The 14,826-nt window shown below is 42.3% G+C and overlaps 1 protein-coding gene across 1 annotated transcript in view; it reads left to right on the top strand.

The window, feature by feature from the left end:
* Window positions 1-14,826, top strand: part of LOC126237370 (carbonic anhydrase 2-like) — a 73,085-nt gene that overhangs the window by 40,842 nt on the left and 17,417 nt on the right. Inside the window, exons 4-6 of the mRNA XM_049947454.1 lie at window positions 1,085-1,255; window positions 2,649-2,787; window positions 9,425-9,530. Coding sequence (XP_049803411.1) covers window positions 1,085-1,255; window positions 2,649-2,787; window positions 9,425-9,530 — 416 coding nt within the window. The remainder of the gene's footprint in view (window positions 1-1,084; window positions 1,256-2,648; window positions 2,788-9,424; window positions 9,531-14,826) is intronic.

Here is a 14,826-nt window from a genome sequence, read left to right as displayed (position 1 = left end):
TACTTGCACAATAATCTTTGCTTCTCTAGATGTTCTGGAAAACTGCTGCAGATACACAGCTAGGACCTGTTTTATTAGATTCACCACATCAATAACAACAAAACAAATAGAAATCGTGCTTTACTTTAACCTTTTACAGTTTTGTGATGGCTTCATATTAGCGAAGTTGTTAAATTTCAGGCAAAATCTTTTATTAGCCATACCTCCGTAACTAAATATTTGTGGACCTATGTTTACATGAACTTTTTTCTTTAGTTTTACTTCTGGAATAAAATATTAAAATACTTGCATATCTCTGTGAATCATCCTTACTTTTGAGTCTCGTTATATGACTTGGGGATGGTTAAGCTATATTTCGTGTCTTGTAACGGTAGGAGGTGTTCTGTCATGGAGCATGTGCAATTTGCAACTGAACTGAGTTTCTTCAATGTGGCAAGAACTTTACACGTTCTGAAATCGGAAATTTGTGTTAGTTTCTAGTAGCTTCTATATCAAAATCTGTTTAATCTGTCACTAGGTTTCGATAACACTTGTACCTAATTTGATTCCATTTAGAGTTTACACGTGCGTAGCAGAATAATAATTCAACAGTTAGACTATTCAGTACAGTATTGACAAGATTTACTGAATTGCAACACTTTTAAATTTCAGTAAAATATTTGTTCCTAGGTAGCCTATATGATTGTGTTCTGCCTTGCAACATTTATTCACAAATGGAAAAACTTAACTTTCCGAAGTAATTTTTGTAATTTCACAAAAGGAGTGTTAAGCACAAAATGTGAATGCTATGTTTTAAAAATGGAACAAGAAAATATACTGAAGTTATATAACATGGCTGCGTACAAGTTAAAAAATGTTTCAGGGTTCAACACATTACCTGTATAATTCTTAAGTGAATGTTAGCACTGATTAATTGATAATGTATGATCTAAGAAACCAATGTAACCAACTGACTTTCAGTTTTGAACATACACGTATATAAGAAGCTCCCCCTCTTGTGGAGTCACAGGACAAGAGGATCGTAACACGGGGAGTGTTTTCTCGAACCTGCGTTGTCTTTAGCTATTTATGTCTGTGTCCACAGAAGAAAAAGAGTGGGGAGAGTGCTCGCCAGCGTGTAACGGCGACAAGCAGAGCCCCATAGACGTCCAGTGCAAAAACGCCATTACGGAAGACCTGTCCAACGTCAACGGGCCCTTCTACCAAGACCGCAGCATTCCGTTCCGCTTCAGCCTCAGCAACGACAACTACACAGGTGAATAGAGCGGGGAATTTTCCCCAGACGTTGAACATTGGACAATGCATATTGCGAGAATGATACTGTAAATTTGTGTCTGTATTAAGTGACGGTCAGGGGCTTTATTGTTCAGTAAAAATGAAGTTTTTACAGCGATAGCACCAGTCGTAAAACAAGCTTTGCTATAATTACGATGTGTGCATTTCGTTATATCGTTTGCTCCTCATTCCATTCTAAATACTCTTGTTGTTGCTCATAATACTGCACAAATTGCTGCCTCGTGAGAAATTCACGTTGCCAGTTAAATGTTTACAGCAAAAATTTCGTTTCTTGTACTAGAATCTGCTTGCCACCCACATCATTTGCTTTGTTCTATAATTTGCACACCAGTCACTTGACAACTTTACTATATTCCTGGTATTCTCTGTGGCCTTATCCATCGTGACTGACAGTGCTTTATCCTTAAATAAATCCACTGGCATTAAGAAATAATCATGACTCCTCGAGATGAATACATTCGTGCTGTTTCTGTGGCTTTTTCCGTTGTGAAAGTGGTTTCTCCTTGACTAAATCCACTGGCATTAATAAGTAATCGTAACTTCTGTTCATGATTACTTCTCACGCTCCGACTTCCAGGTAAGAAAGAGCACCACTTTCAATTGAATAGTAACTGTGCAGTCACATAACCAAATTTACTTTTCCTTTGCGAATAACACACCGCAGAAACTAAAAATACAGCGTTACTGTGATGCTAGTGAAATTTGGCAAGATTTATATGCTTTTAAATATAATATATCGTTGATGGTAGCAAGTAGTTCTTAGACTGAAATTTTCAATCTACAGCGGAGTGTGCGCTGATATTAAACTTCCTGGCAGATTAAAACTGTGTGCCGGAGCGAGACTCGAACTCGGGACCTTTGCCTTTCGCGGGCAAGTGCTCTTCCAGCTGAGCTACCCAAGCACGACTCACGCCCCGCCCTCACAACTTTAATTCCGCCAGTACGTCGACTCCTACCTTCCGAACTATCAGCGCACACTCCGCTGCAGAGTGAAAATTTCATTCTAGAAACATTCCCCAGGCTGTGGCTAAGCCATGTCTCCTCAAGATCCTTTCTTCCAGGAGTGCTAGTTCTGCAAGGTTCGCAGGAGAGCTTCTGTGAAGTTTGGAAGGTAGGAGACGAGGTACTGACGGGAGTAAAGCTGTGAGGACGGGCCATGAGTCGTGCTTGGGTAGCTCAGTTGGAAGAGCACTTGGCCGCGAAAGGCAAAGGTCCCGAGTTCGAGTCTCGGTCCGGCACACAGTTTTAATCTGCAAGGAAGTTTCAAGTAGTTCTTAATTTACAAACTCATTTTCATTCGTTAAACCCAGTACTCCACACAGACCTGCCTACACCGTGCCTCTTGTCCACAGTGACGGTGGAGCTGTTGGACGCCGACTACCTGTACCTGGAGGGAGGTCCCCTATACTCTCGCTACTTCCTGCACAACTTGCAGTTCTGCTGGGGATCAGACGACTCCAAGGGCAGCGACCACAGCTTCAACGGTGTGAAGTGAGCCTTTGACCATATTCTCTTCTGCTATTGTAGCTAATAGTCGAGTGCCACTGGAGTTGGTTCTGGTGTGTCCACGATACGTGGGCGGACCAAAAGGCAGGAGGGGCACATCTCGACAGTAGCTGACGCAGCAAGCTAGCCATCCTGAGCGCCTATGTAGTTGGACCTCTGCTTTTGTCTACAGGTCATGGAGACAACCCGCAGTAGCGTACCCAATCTAAGGACTAAAAGTCCTTCTAGGACTACAAGGCTCCCAGGTAGATGCTATTTTCCTTGACTTCCGGAAGGCGTTCGATACAGTTCCGCACTGACGCCTGATAAACAAAGTAAGAGCCTACGGAATATCAGACCAGCTTTGTGGCTGGATTGAAGAGTTTTTAGCAGACAGAACACAGCATGTTGCTATCAATGGAGAGACGTCTACAGACGTTAAAGTAACCTTTGCGTGCCACAGGGTAGTGTTATGGGACCATTGATTTTCACAATATATATAAATGACCTAGTAGATAGTGTCGGAAGTTCCATGCGGCTTTTCGCGGATGATGCTGTAGTATACAGAGAAGTTGCAGCATTAGAAAATTGTAGCGAAATGCAGCAAGATATGCAGCGGATAGGCACTTGCTGCAGGGAGTGGCAACTGACCCTTAACATAGACAAATGTATTGCGAATACATAGAAAGAAGGATCCTTTATTGTATGATTATATGATAACGGAACTAACACTGGTATCAGTTACTTCTGTAAAATATCTGGGAGTATGGGTGCGGAACCATTTGAAGTGGAATGATCATATAAAATTAATTATTGGTAAGGCGGGCACCAGGTTGAGATTCATTTGGAGAGTCCTTAGAAAATGTAGTCCATCAACAAAGGAGGTGGCTTACAAAACACTCGTTCGATCTATATTTGAGTATTGCTCATCAGTGCGGGATCCGTACCAGATCGGGTTGACGGAGGAGATCGATAAGAGTCAAAGAAGAGCGGCATGTTTCGTCAGAGGGTTATTTGGTAACCGTGATAGCGTTACGGAGATGTTTAGCAAACTCAAGTGGCAGACTCTGTAAGAGATGCGCTCTGCATCGCGGGGTAGCTTGCTCGCCAGGTTTCGAGAGGGTGCGTTTATGGATGAGGTATCGAATATATTGCTTCCCCCTACTTATACCTCCCGAGGAGATCACGAATGTAAAATTAGAGAGATTCGACCGCACACGGAGTCTTTCAGACAGTCGTTCTTCCCGCGAACCATACGCGACTGGAACAGAAAAGGGAGGTAATGACAGTGGCACTTAAGGTGCCCTCCGCCACACACCGTTGGGTGGCTTGCGGAGTATAAATGTAGATGTAGATGTAGATGAAGTTTTATGACATGATAGGACACAGGCCATAGCAGGTTACATACTGGCAATCTAAAATCAGTACTTGCTATCAAATAATTCCATTGGGGGAAGAAGAATCTGGTTGGCCAGTCAAACCCGGAACGAGTTTCGCAGAACGTCAAGCCTTTCTACTGAACACGCTTGTGCTAAGCCGCATCTGAGACAGAGAAGTGTCTGCTGCAAAATGGCCCAAGGCTCTGGTCGGGACCGCAAGGACTGGGGATCGAGATGCAGAGCCACTGCTGAAACACCGATCGATTCAAGCGGTCACTGCTGGCTGGCTGATGGATGCGGCGTGAAGCTCATTGGCCACAGACTGTGTAGTAAGCAAAGGCACCAATATTTCAGAGTAGTGGGTCTGCTTCACACAAAGTAACACCTAACGGCGAAGGGAATGATCGTCGGAGTGATATTAATAGAATGATTATATTATTGTCAACTGTTTCGGTTCAAACACTTCAGAGTAAGGTCTTAAAACACTGAATTATAGCAACCATTAATTAACGTGGGGTCTAAAGAGGTATCAGTTCTGTACAGATAAAAACAATTATTGCGTACATTACCTACATTTCTGAAACTGCATATATCTAATTAATTTATTTTTATTGCTTGCAAATACTGCAACCTATTTTAATGTTTATAATTGACAAATCAAACATAAGTTACTTACATAGTGTCCCAGTTTCGTTAGGACTATGGCTATGAAAAATAAAAATCGTGGATTATGTTCACAAATTCACTGTATTTATTCGAAACGGTCTCCCCCTGAATCAGCACACAGCTACAATCATTTTAAAAGCGTTTTCAAACAGACGTTGTAGTCCTTTATCGGAATAGCATTTAGTACCGCAGTAAAATTTTCTTGAATGTCCTGAGTTGCGTCGCAATTGTGTCCTTTAATTACCAACTAAAACTCGGGATCAACCAGGGGTCATCTGGGGTCAAAACTGACCAATACGGCGATCCAGGACTGTGATGATGCAGGACTGCTATCGATTTACTGGCCAAAAATTCGCTCACAGTCTTCGGTGTGGGGGCTGGGACGTTGTCATGGAGTAGCGACCTGGAAACTGCCTCTCGATTTTTGGGTCGAAATCGATGAATTCTCGTCTGCAGACGATAGAGCACTTAAAATACTTGTTACCTCTCTGCTCCACAGTCATTTTCCGCGAAGAGTCGATACATATTGCTATATTCTTTGACGTCCTACACGGCTGTTGTTGAAAGCTCAAGGAAATCGACGCGACAGCTCGCCACGAAATAGTGTTGCATTTTGGAATTTCACACAAGCACTTGTAGCCGCCCTTCGCCGATCTGCTGTCGTCGACTTCTCTAACGTTAGATATTGATATTGTTATGTACTGTATAGGCACGAATTTTAATTATATCTAAACATCAGATGGAGCAGCCACAAACGTCTTCACTGTAACGGCGACTAAACTTCGGGTTTTCATAATAATAATTAATGTTGACTTTTTGCGCAGTTGCTGCGTTATCGAAGACAAGATAATTAATAACGTCTTTGGATGTTAGTCATTATTTAAGCTTCCTATTTCCGACGTTACTACTTATCCGCACTGTTTCTGTCCGAATGGAAATGAAATGGTAAATAGCTTTTAAGTAAAAATTTACACTTCGTAATGTTTCATAATCTAACCTTCCGTCATCGAGAGATACAGTTTGCAGCTTGCCTTTGATTATCGCTGACTAATACGTACGCTACTGTGGAAATCACTTCAATTTTTTTATTAACAACATTTAATAAAAATTAAATGATCATGAATGAATGCGTTTTGTATATTGAGAAAAGGAGAGTTGATCCTACAATTACTCTCAGCAATTACGGCAACTAAAATGTCCGTGATTTTTATCGTTCGTCACTCAAAGATGTTATAGCAAGGACTGTGGTCCATTACTATACTTCGATATAGTTATTCAAACTTCGTACGCTTTTACCTTCACAAAGCTAAGTGTCCAATTCCGTTCTTATATTCAATTTAGCGTCCCTTCATATAGTCCACAGATCCAGTTATGTCCCAATATGTAATTGTGTTTAATACAGAGCACTGCTTTCTCTCGCGCACACAATTCCTCGGATATTCTTAGTCCTTGACCTTACCGCAAAGATCTTTGCAGACCTCAGTATAAGTTTCATCATAAGTCTGTCCCGTTTAAATTAACTATAGTCACGTTTTTGCAGTTTAACAGAAGTTCCCTGATCCCTTCCGTGGAATATCACACGGAAATACCAGCTATATCGCACGCCGCAGCTACCTAGACTTACTCAGAGCGCAGAAAACTAGAGAATTAACAATACCCGCGCATAGTTTATGTAGTCGAATTTGGAAACAAAAGTGTCCAGGCTGAACTCTCTTTGATTTCCCTGAGGATCCACTTTGCTGCGGACCTTATTCTGATGTGAGATTATATATCGATAATTTAATTAAAAACTTTTTCAGTGCTATTAATTATTACCGATATTATCGATCACCTCTCCCCTATATGGGAATAAGCCTGACATTATTCGTTCTCAATTAAAAGAGCAGTTACACAGTCCTAACGAAATGGGATACAATGTGTAGTTTCCCAAGAAAAATTGTACAATGCACTGATAAGCCTAAACAATACGAACACTAGCTAAAACGAGATTGAAATCTGACTCTTAGCACAGCAGGCAAGTGATGGTGTAAGAAAAATATAGAAGTGAACCAGAGACGTATCGGAAATCATTCTAGCGGCGATACAGTCCGTAAGTGGGGATATGCACTGACATCATCGACTTTGACACAGGCGAGATTATAACGGCTCAGCGCCTGGGAACGAACATGTCGGAAGGAGTGGAGGTGATCAGCTGTTAACGTGCTGTTGTTGTGAGCGTCTATGGAAAGTAACTGAAGAAAGATGATGATGATTGGTTTGTAGGGCGCTCAACTGCGCGGTTATCAGCGCCTGTACAAATTCCCAATCTTTACTCAGTCCAGTCTCGCCGCTTTCATTAATGGTGATGAAATGATGAGGACAACACAAACACCGAGTCCACGGGCGGAGACAATTCCCATTCCGGGCGGGAATCGAACCCGGGACCCCGTGATCGAGGGGCAGCAACGCTGTGAAGGAAGATGAAGTCACTAGTGGACGTCAAGATGTTGGACATGCACTCTTTATCTAATACCGTGGATATAGGAGGCACAAATATTTCGGAGCACATCGCTCAGCACATATTATAGAACGTGGGGTTCCGTAGCAGACGATATCTGCATGTTTCCTTTGAGCCAAGGATATCGTCAGTTTCGACTGCAATGGGCAGGATCATCGGGACTGGATGGTGGATCAATGGAGACGTGCCATCTAACTCGACGAATCACGTTTATCGTTAGATCAGGGTGATAAAGGGCAGATGATTGTGGCCCAGCACACGGATCGAAGCTGTCGACTGTTACCCAGTGTTACTGAGCACATTTATGGCGTATGACTGAAGGACGTTAAACCACGATTAGGTGTCAACATGTTGGACGTCCCCGTCTCATTACAGAACATGCGTATTGGAAGCTTGTTCGCTCAGGGTGTGCACACGAAGAAAAAAACTTATCTGCGGAACAGAAGCCAGCGACAGGCGGCTTGAGCCTCCGCCAACAAGATTCCCTTTTTATCTACTGGCACGGCACAGTGGCAGTGCCTGCGTGCAAACTGGAAGGCGCGAGAAATTATTTGCGAGATCGACGTCACGTCAGCGGTCGACGGCACGTTGCTCTGTCAAAATCGAGGCACGAGGGCTCAAACGATTTTAGAGAAACCACACAATAAAAAAATATATTTTCGTTACATGTACCTTTACATCTCAGAGTAATGCTGAGTGCATATTGGTCATAGTTATTGTTATATTTCGCTGGCCGCGGTGGCCGTGCGGTTCTAGGCGCTCCAGTCCGGAGCCGCGCTGCTGCTACGGTCGCAGGTTCGAAACCTGCCTCTGGCATGGATGTGTGTGATGTCCTTAGGTTAGTTAGGTTTAAGTAGTTCTAAGTTCTAGAGGACTGATGACCACAGCAGTTGAGTCCCATAGTGCTCAGAGCCATTTGAACCATTTTTTGTTGTTGTTATATTTCGTATTTAACCAACACAATGCGCAAAATTCTAGAAGTTTTCAGTGAAAAATAGGGGTCTCTAAGATTCTGTGCTTGGTGGACATTAGATTATACGTTGCTGTTTATGAAATTTTTCTTTAAAGTAGGGAGGAGATCTACATGCATCTCTAAAGCCAACAAAGATGATTTTATGTAGTGCACTTGTGTGCGCTAATGATACAATGAGAATGGGATATTCATAACGTCTACTGTATCTCCTAAAAGGTTCGAGATACCAAAATCAGGTTTGTGAAATTATGGCATTGGCCATATAGTTAATACACAAAATTTTCTTCTCTGTGGTAATACAGCAGTAGGTATAGTTTTCTTTTCTTTTTTTCAATGCAGTACTATAATGTTTTAGGATGCATTGACATCTAGTGAAAAGACAATCCCGTATCACGAAAATAAATATGAAACTTCTTCACTTATGTTTTTGCGAACTCACACAATCAGTTTTGCTATGAGTTACTAACATCTCATGACGTCAGTTGTTTGTTTAATGAGACATTCTGTGTCAGGAGTCCATCATAATACCACAGCTGCACATTACGGTGGTAAGTAAGTTTCTGCTCATTATAATGTGTAACATTTAACAGCCGTTTCTAAAAACGGAATAATGAAACGATTGTTCTGTCATGTCACTGTTGGTCTCAAATAATCACACGTTTTGCGCACGAACTGCTGCAACTGGTGTACAGCACCTAAGAAGACAGATACCTTGTCACTCCCAGCCAAGGTTACGAAATTAAAAGAAAAATGCAACTAGATGTGAAATCAAACTTTAAAACTCCAGCATTCCAACGCAAAATTCAACGCACCACATCTAGTGTGGAGCACAATTTCACAGTATTGTGTACATGTAATTACAGCGTTGGCAAATTGCCTTTCTTTGATGTACACAAGTATCTTTTCTACGAAAAATATTCATTGGACGAAATTTTGTTAGACGTTTTTGTGCTACGTATATGCTGTCAGTGGTGTGCGATTGTTTGTGTGTGTGTGTGTGTGTGTGTGTGTGTAACCCTGAAGCTGTGCATAGATCCACGTCCACCTGTTCCATAATTTTTAACTTTTTGTGTTTGAGTGTGACAGTGAACGCAGATACAGCCGATCTGTAATTTCTAACTGTTTCAGATATCCATTGGAAGGTCAGTGGGCACTGTACTCCGAGAAATACTCAAGCTACGAGGAAGCGTCCAAGTACCCAGGCGGGGTCTTGAGGATTTCCCAGCTGTACCCTGTGAGTATGGCTTCAACAGTTCACATTCCAAGCAGTACCAAGTCGGAATGGGAGACTGAAAAGTGGAAGGGATACACAGAAGGAGAGAAACTTTATGCCAAGTTATGGAAAGGGTGGACGATTTGATACAGCGAGAGGAATTTGACAGATCACTGAAAGATCTAAATCGAAACAACCCAAAGAGAGTCGATAACAATCCCTTAGAATTGTTAAGATCATTTGGAGAACCAACTATGACATAGCTGTCCCTCCTGGCATGAAAATTAATTCCCATGAGACCAGTAAAATACCCACAGTCACCAAGAAGAATGTAAAATTCCCAGTGCTAAAGTAGGCAGAAGCTGACAACTGTAATTCTCAGCCGATTATCAGATTAACAAATTATGGTTGCAAAATACTAAGACGAATTAACTACGGAAGAATGTAACATATGCCAGAAGATCAGTTTGGGTTCTGAAGAAATGTAGTACGACATGAGGCAGTTATAACCCTACGATTTATCCTAAGAGATTTGTTAAAATGGGAAACACAAATTTAAAGCACTTGTTTTATCCTGTTGCAGTTTATACTGTAACACCCAGCAGTTATTACGTCCCATACAAGATTTCTCTTTTGAAAATTAGGAAGGCCCACAACAGGGTGACATTTTTTGAAGCATATGAAAACAAAAACCTAAAATTAGCTACAAACTATGGCATGCACACACTTTATTCAACACCTAAACGTCGCTACGGATATTCGGATTTAGGTTATAACGTGTTCGATATGTTTGCCATCATTCGCGATGATGTGGCGCAGATGGGTTATCGAAATTCTGCTGAAATGCCGGAACATCGATGCTGTCGACGACCTCCCGAAAGGCTGTTTTCATCTCAGTAATGGTTTTGGGGTTATTTCTGTACACCTTGCCTTTAAAATAGCCCAGAAAAAGGAGTCGCGTGTGTTCAGATCCGGAAAATATGCCGGCCAATCGAGGCCCATTCCAGTGGCCTCTTATATCCCAGAGCCAGAAGGCGGTCCCCAAAGTGCTCCTCCATGACATCAAACACTCTCCTGCTTCAATGGGATCGAGCTCCGTCTTGCATGAACCACATATTGTCGAAATCAGGGTCACTTTGGACAATGGGGATGAAATCATGTTACAAAACCTTTCACGTACCGTTCGGTAGCCACCGTGCCATCAAGGAATAACGCACTGATTGTGGTGTCACCGCCAGACACCACACTTGCTAGGTGGTAGCCTTTAAATCGGCCGCAGTCCGTTAGTATACGTCGGACCCGCGTGTCGCCACTATCAGTGATTGCAGACCGAGCGCTGCCACACGGCAGGTCTAGAGAGACTTCCTAGCACTCGCCCCAGTTGTACAACCGACTTTGCTAGCGATGGTTCACTGACAAAATACGCTCTCATTTGCCGAGACGATAGTTAGCATAGCCTTCAGCTACGTCATTTGCTACGACCTAGCAAGGCCCCATTACCAATTACTATTGAGATTATGAATAATGTACCGTCAAGAGCGACGTTCACCATTTATGGATTAAAGTTAAGTATTCCACCAGCTACGTCCGGTTTTCTAAACTCTTATTTCCTTGTCCTGTTCCAGACCTCACGCCAGCCTGCGTGGGCTAAAACGCGTGCCTTTCGGCTTCCTCTAGTACCCGGTGTTGGCTCTCCTGCCAACCCACAACACTGATTATCACGTGACTGGATACTGCACACCACACAGTTACACGTTGAGAGTGCAGAGACTTCCCGATCGCGAAATTGGTATTCTCAAACCCCCAAATGCGCCAATTCTGCTTATTTGCGAACCCATCCAAATGAAAATTGCTGACATCAACAAGGCGCATGTGCATGCGCATACTAATTTCCATTACCCCAAATGGCCAACCGTGCAGTTTGGACGTCCAAACGGAAACCGTTCAGAAGTTATGACGATTTTATGTCATATAGTTCAGTAATTCTCACCTTTTTAATTAGTACCTGGTGGTTATAAATAAAGTGCAACTACTCACTGAGATCCAGTATGAGCTTTAATTAGAGCGAATCTTGGTAGATGTTCTAATGCGTTGATACGACACTGATTTACACAGCAAAATATTAGTTCCAATATTTGGCCAACGAGTGCATATCTAGCGTTGTGAATGCAAGAAAGGATGTTTCCACATGCAATGGATTAGGAACTGGGCGTGCGCAGAAAAGGTAAAATAAATGAGAAAGGCATAATGTTGATTCTGTTATGAACAGCTGCTTACAGAGATTGTTCATTATGAGCACCGGAGACGTTGACGGGATTGTGCATCTGTGAAACTGATCAACAGTTGCTTGCAGCAGTTTAGGTGGAATATAAGCAACGTGTTCCTACATACTGACCTATAGATAACGTAGACACCGAAAGTGTCGCTGGTAAAAGCGTTCGTTTACATGTTCAAATGGCTCTGAGCACTATGGGACTTAACATTTGAGGTCATCAGTACCCTAGAACTTAGAACTTCTTTAACCTAACTAATCTAAGGACAGCACATACATCCATGCCCGAGGCAGGATTTGAACCGGCGACCGTAGCGATTGCGCGGTTCCAGACTGAAGCGCCTAGAACCGCTCGGCCACACCAGCCGGCCGTTTACATGTCCCCAGAGCCAAATGTCACGTAGATTCAGATCAAGTCATATACACTGAAGAGCCAAAGAAATTGGTACACCTGCCTAATATCGTGTAGGTCCCCAGCGAGCACTAGGAGGCGATGCAACACGAAGTACAGGGTTATTACAAATGACTGAAGCGATTTCACAGCTCTACAATAACTTTATTATTTGAGATATTTTCACAATGCTTTGCACACACATACAAAAACTCAAAAAGTTTTTTTAGGCATTCACAAATGTTCGATATGTGCCCCTTTAGTGATTCGGCAGACATAAAGCCGATAATCAAGTTCCTCCCACACTCGGCGCAGCATGTCCCCATCAATGAGTTCGAAAGCATCGTTGATGCGAGTTCGCAGTTCTGGCACGTTTCTTGGTAGAGGAGGTTTAAACACTGAATCTTTCACATAACCCCACAGAAAGAAATCGCATGGGGTTAAGTCGGGAGAGCGTGGAGGCCATGACATGAATTGCTGATCATGATCTCCACCACAACCGATCCATCGGTTTTCCAATCTCCTGTTTAAGAAATGCCGAACATCATGATGGAAGTGCGGTGGAGCACCATCCTGTTGAAAGATGAAGCCGGCGCTGTCGGTCTCCAGTCGTGCCATGAGCCAATTTTCCAGCATGTCCAGATACACGTGTCCTGTAACGTTTTTTCGCAGAAGAAAAAGGGGCCGTAAACTTTAAACCGTGAGATTGCACAAAACACGTTAAATTTTGGTGAATTGCGAATTTGCTGCACGAATGTGTCAGGATTCTCTACCGCCCAGATTCGCACATTGCGTCTGTTCACTTCACCATTAAGAAAAAATGTTGCTTCATCACTGAAAACAAGTTTCGCACTGAACGCATCCTCTTCCATGAGCTGTTGCAACCGCGCCGAAAATTCAAAGCGTTTGACTTTGTCATCGGGTGTCAGGGCTTGTAGCAATTGTAAACGGTAAGGCTTCTGCTTTAGCCTTTTCCGTAAGATTTTCCAAACTGTCGGCTGTGGTACGTTTAGCTCCCTGTTTGCTTTATTCGTCGACTTCCACGGGCTACGCGTGAAACTTGCCCGCACGCGTTCAACCGTTTCTTCGCTCACTGCAGGCCGACCCGTTGATTTCCCCTTACAGAGGCATCCAGAAGCTTTAAACTGGGCATACCATCGCCGAATGGAGTTAGCAGTTGGTGGATCTTTGTTGAACTTCGTCCTGAAGTGTCGTTGCACTGTTATGACTGACTGATGAGAGTGCATTTGAAACACGACATACGCTTTCTCGGCTCCTGTCGCCATTTTGTCTCACTGCGCTCTCGAGCGCTCTGGCGGCAGAAACCCGAAGTGCGGCTTCAGCCGAACAAAACTTTATGAGTTTTTCTCCGTATCTGTAGTGTGTCGTGACCATATGTCAATGAATGGAGCTACAGTGAATTTATGAACTCGCTTCAATCATTTGTAATAGCCCTGTAACATGGACTGGAATAATGTCTGAAGTAGTGCTGGAGGGAACAGACATCATGAATCCTACAGTGCTCTCCATAAATCCGTAAGAGTGCGCGGGGGCGGAGATCTCTTCTGAACAGCACGTTGCAAGGCATCACAGATATTTAATAATATTTTCACAATGCGGGGCGACAGTCATGGTGTAATTCTGCCAAGTCAGTACCACCATTAGACTGTTGTTTATTTACAATGCTACATTTACACTTACACTATCATGATTTCGGCTTCAAAGTGCCATTATCAAATGTTTTCTGAAAGCAGGTTAGACAATAACAGTAAAGTACATAACACGTGATATAGCCGTAAAACAATCCATATTTGTAATGCTTCCTTACAAGTATTATAAATTACCTGGGATGGCATACTGTCGTATTAAAATACGCTATTAGAAACATTGTCTAAGAGTCGATATTTCTGGCATAGCCTACTGCTTTGTTCCATTACTATGTGCACCATCTTGACTGAATGACAGTTGGCTAAGTGTAAAATTGTCTTGGTCAAAAAAATTCCTGTTACAAGCACGCAACCTTTCTTAGTCTTTGGAGTCAGTGTCCGGTAGGATAGGAAAGGTTAGGAGCAATTTATTTTCTTTGGTAGTTGTTACATCTTTGCAGTACTTGTTTATCTTAGTATACGATGAAGTTGCCTGCTCATAAACATAAACAGTAACAAATCTCTCGATGATATTCACTGCATCATAAATATAGAAGTCCAGCTAGTCATTGACGTTGTTTAAAGTACATTTTAGTAGGTAAATATACAGATTTATACGTGAAATTAACACATAGCCAATTCTAAGTTGTGTAATTTTGCCTCAATTCAGAATTAATACAATACAGAGCAATTACTTATTCTACTCACTCATTAATTAACCAATGAAGTTTGAAGCGATATTTATGATGTACGTACCATCAGGCATGTAAATCCTGTTATATGTGTTGGAACATTACTTAGGAATACGTGCAAATAATACAGGTATATGAAACAGGTCATGTACATAAAAGCATTTAAGCAAATAAAAGTATAAAAAGATTTCATGTTAAACAGCACATTTAAATTTAACGTAATATAAAAGTAAGGATATCCATCCGCATTACAAATATGGATTGTTATACGGTTATATCACTTGTTATATATTTCACTGTTATTGTCTAACCTGCT

Source organism: Schistocerca nitens, chromosome 2 (genome assembly GCF_023898315.1).
Source record: "Schistocerca nitens isolate TAMUIC-IGC-003100 chromosome 2, iqSchNite1.1, whole genome shotgun sequence".
In the NCBI taxonomy this organism is placed as follows: Eukaryota; Metazoa; Arthropoda; class Insecta; order Orthoptera; family Acrididae; genus Schistocerca; species Schistocerca nitens.
This window is presented reverse-complemented; position numbering and strand designations above follow the sequence as displayed.